General features: G+C 38.3%; 1 protein-coding gene across 1 annotated transcript; it reads left to right on the top strand.

Moving 5' to 3' along the window:
• The first annotated feature begins 655 nt into the window (after nt 1-655).
• Nucleotides 656-2,773, top strand: LOC121256327 (40S ribosomal protein S25-2). Its single transcript, XM_041157096.1, has 4 exons — nt 656-890; nt 998-1,072; nt 1,204-1,338; nt 2,469-2,773. Exons 1-4 carry the CDS (start codon nt 888-890, stop codon nt 2,580-2,582), a joined length of 327 nt encoding a protein of 108 aa, XP_041013030.1. The 5' UTR covers nt 656-887; the 3' UTR covers nt 2,583-2,773.
• Nucleotides 2,774-9,060: the final 6,287 nt, after the last annotated feature.

Below are 9,060 nucleotides of genomic sequence, written 5' to 3'. Positions count from 1 at the left end.
TAATGAGATTTGTGAGTTAAAATTGATAAATAATAATGAATAGTAATGAGATGAATTGAGATGAGTTGAAATAAGTTAAGATGACTTGCGAATACAAATCAGACCTTAAGGAAGTTTCAATTTATAGGCTGTAGAATTACACTTTTTACTGTTTCTTTTTCTTTTTTCATGTTTGCTTTATTTCTTCAACTTTCTATTGTTTTTATTTCTCTCTCTCCCTCTGAAACTACTTACCTTTATTTTTCCTGAGTAAAGTAATTTACCTTATCTCGAATATTCAAATTTTGGCTTCTTTGTACCATTGAGGATCATTTTTCCATGCGTTTGGAGATATGTACTGGTTTTGGGTAGTTGCATTTGTCCGGAAAAATAGAATAGAATAAATTCTCCATTCTCTGTGTTTGGATAAGAGTAGAATTTGTTTCTATATTTCTTACGAAAACAAAATGTCATGTCATGTTTTTTTCTATTCTGCTTTTTTTTATAAGATATTATGATTTTATATGATATGTTAGATATATTTTATAAAAAAAATAATTTTATAAACTAATATATTACATATTTCTAAGCCAGTAGTTTAATTTTATGAAATCTGGCTAAACTATTTTTTTAAAAATAGATTACACATAAGGTTGGGTTGGAAGCAAACCAGAAAGAACGACACATCGTTCATAGGTTCGCGCGAGCCACCGAAAAGAGCGACACGTCGTTGTGGTGTTGACGTCAAAAGAGGGGGTAAATAGGGAACGGCGTCGTACGTAGCTGGGTTTACAATTTACATGATCGACATTCGAAACCCTAGTTCTATAAAGCGCCTCCGCCCCTACTCTTGCTTCGTCTTGGCGCCTCCCTCTACGCCTATCCTTCCTTCCCTGTGATCCGATCCGATGGTATACAACTCTGTTATTGGATTATCCCAAAGATTTATCAGTAGCTGTGAAGTTTCTCTCTATCTCACTCTTAACTAAATTTTGGATTTTTTTGTTTCTTGTTGCAGGCTCCAAAGAAAGACAAGGCTCCTCCACCGTCCTCCAAGCCTGCCAAATCTGGCGGTGGAAAGCAGAAGAAGAAGGTTAAATCCACTCTAATTGTTGTTGTACAGTGATAATGTACTATTGTTTTATGAGTATTTGGTAGAGACCCCGAATGGGTTTCTGATAATGCTTAAAGTTTGTTCATTTATTTTATTTTCTGGGGTAATAGAAGTGGAGCAAGGGAAAGCAGAAGGAAAAGGTGAACAACATGGTGCTTTTCGACCAGGGCACATATGATAAGCTCCTCTCCGAGGCTCCGAAATACAAGCTCATCACCCCCTCCATTCTCTCCGACCGTTTGAGGGTATATCATCGTTGTTTTATCTTTTGTTGTCAAAATATTTATGTTCGGATATCGTTGCTAATCAGTTCTGTGAGCACCTCTATTGCTTTGTATTTTTTTTTATTCGTGGGTTATAAAGCTGTTAGGTCGTTGTTGTGTGTGTTTCTGAGAAAAACCCGTTCAGTCATTGCGAACGAATTAGTTTACCAGAATTTTTTTTAGAGATACTAATTTATCAGAATCTGAGTTAAGAATTATTGGGGAGAATGTTAAACTACTAGAATCGGAGCAGTTGTCGGTGCTACTGCTACCACTAAAGTTTTCAGCAAAAGAAATATCATATTGGGTTGCTGTTGGGCGACAATCCTGGATGGTCATGCTTGGGTCCGTAAATCTTTTCAGGCGGGGGATGGTTCACATGACTGGTTCTAGTTATGAATGCCGCAATAAAGTAACCTGCACATATATGCTATTTTAACAGACCCTTTTTTTGAAGTATTTAATTGTGATAATGGAGTCTGAAGTTTCAGGATCTAAACAAATGTGGCTTCCTAGTTTGATGCATAATACAAGCTTATTGTGAATGAATCAAGATGCTTACATTTTTTCTATCGATAGAGGATTTCTAGTTCTTTTATTATAAAAGAAAAGAAGATTTCTAATTTCCAAAACTCGTGCATCCATTGGAAGAAAGGTGAATTACTGCCAAGCTGCTACCCATTGGTAGAGGATTTTCAATTTGGGTTCATGATGTTGAGAAGGAGCTATTTATCATGAAGAAATTAGTTGAAAAATCTGTCTGTCGACAATGGGTATTACCACAGCCATTTTTTTTATTCTGTAGTTGTGATCTGTTTTGAAAACCGATTTGCATTATTATTTTAATTAGATTAAAAATTGATTGTTGACGAGAGCACCCTGGTTCAGTCACTGGCTATAGTCATCACCTTGGTAAGTAACCATGCTAGAGGAATACTGGCATAGGCAGTCTGAATATATCGCAATGTGCTCATAATATACTCCTGCCCTCCTCTCCTTTCCTGTCCTGCCTCCCTTTAATGACTCCTGCCATGTATGTTTGTCAACTCTACTATTGGAGTAATATTAATGTGTTCTCTTTATAACTTTTCTGCTTTGCATGCTTCTCTCAGATTAATGGATCACTCGCAAGGAGGGCAATCAGAGAGTTGATGGCCAGAGGCGTGATCAGGATGGTGTCTGCACATTCAAGCCAGCAGATATACACACGGGCAACAAACACCTGATTGTTTTATTGTCTTCGCATATTTAGTTGCTGAGTTTGACTGCTGTTATTATTTCCATGTCAAGACACTACCGGATATCTTTGTTTAATTGTGATCATACGGAGTGATTCAGACAGTCGTTATTTTCGAGCTTCCTTGGAATAGTGTCTACTTATAGAATGGAAATTTGATATTGGTGGTTTTGATCTTCACCCTCTCGTATTATGCTTCCCTTTTTGTGTGTTCAAGACAAGAAAATTATGTGGTATGCAATAGGCTAAAGTTAATTCCATTGCCAGATGTTGTAGTCTTGTAGATTTGAGGCATCAAAGTATGATGGTGCCAAGAAATGTTGCGTCTCTTAAGGATCCAGCAGGAGTGCCATAAATTGTTGTCGGTTCGGGCAGTGGATGCATGAGACCAATTAAATGATGCGAAACGTTGCTCCATAAGTATATGGGCATAAGATCCATAAATGGGGGGAAATTACCGGTGCATTTATTGAAATCTATTTCAGCCCAAGCAAAATGACTTGGGGTTATGCGTAGGCCCGTTTGGAAGTTAAGACTGAAATGAGCAGTCTAATTTTAAATTGAGTCTAACATCTAAATATGTAACTAAAGTGCGTTTGGATGTTAAATTGAATTGAGTTGAGTTGAGTTGAGATGATAAAATATTATTAAAATATTATTTATTATTATTATTATTATTTTGAGATTTGAAAAAGTTGAATTGTTTATTATATTTTATATTGAAATTTGAAAAAGTTGTAATGATGAATTGAGATGAGTTGAGATGGATTTACTTTCCAAACGAAGCTAAATCACTAAATTCATCTCAACTCAAAACATCTTTACACATATGATCTACAATTTTTTCAACTCAATATTTTTTTACATGTGAGACTCGTAATCTTTTTCAACTTCTTATAAATACATTTAAACTTATTTTAACAGCTAAACACATCTAAACTCATCTTAGTAGGTCTTATAAAACTCACTTCATCATCTCAACTCACTACTAGTTATAAAGAACTCAACTCATCTCAATTATTTTTGAATTCTTTTGTTCAAATAATTATTAACTTCTGAATTATTTATTGGTGGGCCTTTCATAGGAACAAAGAAATTATAAATTTGAGGCCCATAATCATAAACAATAGATGGATTTCGTATTTGGGTCATTTCAAAAAGTAGAACTTGTTCTTTATCTTTGGGTTTCAAACATCTTCTTTCTGTCCATATGAGCTCTGATATTTTTGACCGATGGGGAGAATAGAGTATTTTTTTTTCTCTGAAAACTTTTTAAATTCACTACGAAACGATAAAAGTCTATAAAAATAAAATAAAATAAACTTATTCTCGTGAAAAATGACATTGGATGAAGCTATTTTTTTCCCCGTTAAAGCTTCTTGACATTGTACCAATGACACGTTATGGGTTCTATTTTAAGGCTAATGAAGTTTTGTCTTCCACAGTGTCATCGGCATGGACCAATAAGGAAAAATGCACGTAATCTGCGGCCACTTTTGACCTAAGAAAATGAAAAGATCCACAAGTTCTTGATTGTATCTCAAAAGGAGTGATTTTTGTGGTTCATAATTTAATTTAATAGCAAGCCATGTGAAGCTTTTTGTCACCTAATAATTGGTATTTATCAATATTATCGTGCACTACTACTACTACTACTTGTTTGCACCGTCATCTTTAGGTGGTACCAATCAACAAAGGACCCCTATCCCTATGATAGAAACTCAAACTCTTGCCCTTGTTTTTTTCCCACTTCATAAATCCACATCTATATGGGCCCACTCCTGATGAATCGGCCAGATAAGTCTAGGGAATTTATATTTCTTATTTACAATTTTACTTATTGGCATACTCAGCATATCATTATTGCAAAGTCTTCCATCTTTATTATTATTATATATATATATATTAATGTTTTAGTTCTTTTATAATCACATTAATATATATATTTTTATATAGTATAACTTAATTTAATGTCATGGTGGTGTCACGTAAAGGACACGTTTACGGTGAAGAGAGAGCCAAGAACTAAAGTACTAACTTGGGTCGAAGTCAGAAAAATTATATGGTATGGATGTTTTCCCAGATGTTAAGCCCCTGCCATCACAGATCAGCAAACCACCAAATCACAATTTGCCATCCATCCCTTTCACTTTATCTCTATCATTTTTTACGTACTTCTGTGTGGTGTGGACTCAAATGTCTGCTTCTGGGTCCCGCCAAGGATCATGCCTCCGGATGGTTTTCAGGCCTATTACTATCGACTATCCCGTCTGTTCGTTTATGGGAGCTGATATCAGTTGTCTCGGTCTTAAACATGCCCAACAACTTTTTTGGTGTATTTGTTATGAGGTAGCTTGAATTTTGATTGAACAGTACAAGTGTCGTAGGTTCGCTCGAGCGGAGGTTCACTCAGCTCGAGCGAAGTAAGACAGAGAGCTTCGCTCAACATTCGCTCGACATTCAGCTCGAGCGAATTCAGACAGAGAGCTTCGCTCGACATTCGCTCGAGCCGCTCGACATTCAGCTCGAGCGAATTCAGACAGAGAGTTTCGCTCAAGTATCGCTCGACATTCAGCTCGAGCAATATCCAAGTCAGAGAGCTTCGCTCGACACTCGCTCGACACCCAGCTCGAGCGAGTTCAGGCAGAGAGCTTCGCTCGACTCTCGCACAACTGTTGGCTTGAGCGAAGTGCAGAATATCTACGTTCGCTCGACACTCGCTCGACGTTCGCTCGAGCCAATGTTCACAAAAGTGAATTCTTACTTTTCTTATAAATATCAAACGGCGCCTCTCATTTGATTTTAAGACTTCAGAATTCATTTGTTATTTGTTTTAGTGTTTTCTTGAGAGAGAAGTCTAGAGAGAGTTTTGAGAGATAACTTCCTTGTGAAGTTTTGTTGTATTGATTTGTACTCCATCTCTGTTGATAGTGAAATCTTCGATACCGACCCCACCAGTGGACGTAGGCTCGTTTTGAGTCGAACCACTTAATTCTTGGTGTTCATTCTGTGTGATTGTCATCAATTTCTTTCGTTTTAGTTCCGCTACTATACTTCGCGTTAGTCCTAGCTACACTTATTCCCAACAAACTAGTATCAGAGCTTGGCTCAGGATCTGGAGGGATGGCTATGGCTAAGTTCGAAGTGGAGAAATTTGACAGTCAGAACAGTTTCAGTCTATGGCGCATCAAGATGAAGGCTTTACTGCGACAACAGGGCTTGTCAAAAGTATTAGAAGTCTCGGTATCTGAAGATTCTCCGGCTCCTTCGAAAGAAGAAGAAGAAAAGGTACACAGTACTATTCTTTTGTCACTATCTGATGGAGTTTTAAGAGAGGTTGCTGATGAGGAGACTGCAACTGGTCTCTGGTCGGCACTTGAGAATCTGTACATGAAGAGATCTCTCACTAACCGGTTGTATTTGAAACAACGGTTATACACTCTCAAAATGAAGGAAGGTACTCTTATTTCTGAACACCTAGATGAATTTAATAAAATCATTATGGATCTGAGGAACATAGATATTAAGCTTGAAGAAGAAGATCAAGCGTTAATTATTTTATGTTCATTACCCACATCTTTTGAGAACTTTGTAAATTCCATGTTGTATGGTAGAAATACAATTTCCTTGGTAGATGTAAAGTCTGCTTTGAATTCTAAGAAGTTGAGGAATAAATTGAGTGTGAAGAATACTAATGAACAAGCTAGTGGCTTGTTTGTTAAGGGGTCCTCAAGCAGGGGTAGATCGAATGACAGGGGTTCAGAAAAGAATAAGGGGAAATCCAGGGGCAGTTCACAAACAACGTTTAGTAAGAAAAACGTCAAATGTCATTACTGCCATAAGTTTGGTCACTACAAGAACGAGTGTCCAAAATTGAAAAACAGGGAGGACGGCACTAGTTCATCTAATGCCGTTAGTGTTGCTGATGATAGGTCTAACGACCTAGATCTTGTTCTAGTAATAAGCGACTCCAATAGTCGCTTTAGTGACAAGTGGGTCTTGGACTCAGCTTGCACTTTTCATATGTGTCCCAAGAGGGACTGGTTCACTAACTATGAATCAGTCAACGGAGGTTCTGTTTTGTTAGGGAATGATATGGGTTGTAAAATTGCTGGAATTGGTTCAGTCAGAATCAAGATGTTTGATGGAATTGTCCGGACATTGTCTAATGTTCGACATATTCCAGAGTTGAAAAAGAATCTCATTTCTTTTGGTACTCTTGATTCTCTGGACTATAAGTACACTGGTGAAGGTGGAGCTATCAGAGTCAGTAAGGGCTCTATGGTTGTGATGAAAGGAGATAAGGCAAATGGTCTTTATTTCCTTCAGGGCTCTACAGTGACAGGTGCAGCTGCAGTGTCAGTGTCAGATGATCCAGATTCAGATGTCACTCGTTTGTGGCATATGTGTTTGGGTCATATGAGTGAAAAGGGAATGTCAATTCTGAGTAAGCAGGGTTTGTTATGTAATCAGAAGATAGAGAAACTGGATTTTTGTGAGCACTGTGTGTTTGGCAAACAGTGCAGGGTTCAGTTCTCTACAGGGATTCACAGAACCAAAAGTTCTGTGGACTACATTCATTCTGATCTTTGCGGCCCATCTTCCGTCCCGTCAAAAGGTGGAGCTCAATACTTACTTACGTTCATTGATGATTTCTCTCGGAAGGTTTGGGTCTACTTTTTGAAGCAGAAGAGTGATGTATTTGTCAACTTCAAACAGTGTAAAGCTTTGATTGAAAATCAGACGGGCAAGAAAATCAAGCGACTTCGCACTGACAATGGTATGGAGTTCTGCGGAGGTGAGTTTGATGAATTCTGCAGAAATGAGGGTATTGCCAGACATCGTACAGTTAGACATACTCCACAGCAAAACGGGGTAGCTGAACGGATGAACAGGACCCTTTTGGAGAGAGCTCGCAGCATGCTTTCTAATGCAGGCTTGGCTAAGGATTTCTGGGCCGAAGCAATCAACACGGCTTGTTACTTGGTCAATCGCTCTCCAGCCACAGCGATTGGTTTGAAGACTCCGAATGAGGTATGGTCTGATACTCCTACTGATTATTCAAATTTGAAAATTTTTGGTTGTCCTGCATATTTCCATGTTAATGATGGAAAACTTGAGCCAAGGGCAAAGAAGGGCATATTCATTGGATATGCCAGTGGAGTGAAGGGATTTAGGTTGTGGTGTACTGATCCTAAATCACCTAAGTTTGTAATCAGTAGGGATGTCACTTTTGATAAAAAGTCCATGCTTAGTCCGAGGAAGGAGAATTCTGAGTCTACAGGACAAGAACAGGATGTTAGAAAGCAGGTGGAGTTTCAGGTGGAAGCATCACAAGGGCTGCCCAACGGCGCCCAAGATCATGCTTTTGAAGATGAGCATGATTCTGATTCAAGTAACGGCGCACAAGGTGAGCAAGACTACAGTATAGCGACTGGTAGACAGAGGAGGCAGATTAGACCACCTCAGAGGTATGCTCATGCAGATATGGTTATGTATGCTCTTACTACGGCAGAGAATATAGTTGGTCAGGAACCTTCCAGTTATTCAGAAGCTGTCAAGAGCGTAGAATCTGCACAGTGGTGCGCAGCTATGACTGAAGAGATTGAGTCTCTTCACAAAAACCAAACATGGGATTTGGTTCTGTTGCCAAAGAAGGTAAAGACTGTTGGCTGCAAATAGGTTTTCAAAAGAAAAGAGGGAATCCAGGGTGATACAGATGCAAGGTACAAGGCACGCTTAGTTGCTAAGGGCTTCAGTCAGAGAGAAGGCATCGACTTCACTGAAGTCTTCTCTCCAGTGGTGAAACACAGTTTGATCAGATTGCTACTAGTTTTAGTAGCATTGTATGACTTAGAGCTACAGCAACTCGATGTTAAAACAGCGTTCTTACATGGTGAACTTGAAGAGACCATTTACATGCATCAGCCAGAGGGATTCATTGTTGAAAACAAGGAAGATCATGTGTGCAGATTGAAGAAGTCTTTATATGGTTTGAAGCAGTCGCCAAGGCAATGGTATAAGCGGTTTAATTCATTTATGATTGATCATGGTTATTTGAGAAGTAACTATGATAGTTGTGTTTATCATAAGGAATTATCTGATAAGTCTTTCATTTATTTGCTATTATATGTTGATGATATGCTTATTGCTGCTAGAAGCATATCTGACATAGGGTTGTTAAAGACCCAACTCAGAAATGAGTTTGAAATGAAAGACTTAGGTGTTGCAAAGAAGATTTTGGGAATGGAAATCTTCAGAGATAGGAAAGCTGGAAAGTTGTACTTGTCCCAGGGAAAGTACATTGAGAAAGTGCTTCAGAGATTTGGGATGTTTGATTCCAAACCAGTAAGTACACCACTTGCTACGCACTTTAAGCTTTCAGCTTGCCTATCTCCTCAGACAACTAAAGAGGAACAGTTTATGGCTAGTGTTCCTTATTCAAGTGCAGTTGGCAGCATCATGTA

Source organism: Juglans microcarpa x Juglans regia, chromosome 3D (assembly GCF_004785595.1).
Source record: "Juglans microcarpa x Juglans regia isolate MS1-56 chromosome 3D, Jm3101_v1.0, whole genome shotgun sequence".
NCBI classification, from domain to species: Eukaryota; Viridiplantae; Streptophyta; class Magnoliopsida; order Fagales; family Juglandaceae; genus Juglans; species Juglans microcarpa x Juglans regia.
This window is presented reverse-complemented; position numbering and strand designations above follow the sequence as displayed.

Coding starts and splice junctions, on each gene's coding strand:
- LOC121256327 (XM_041157096.1), top strand. Junction 1,073..1,203: donor GTGGAAAGCAGAAGAAGAAG/GTTAAATCCACT, acceptor CTGGGGTAATAG/AAGTGGAGCAAGGGAAAGCA. Junction 1,339..2,468: donor TTCTCTCCGACCGTTTGAGG/GTATATCATCGT, acceptor TGCTTCTCTCAG/ATTAATGGATCACTCGCAAG.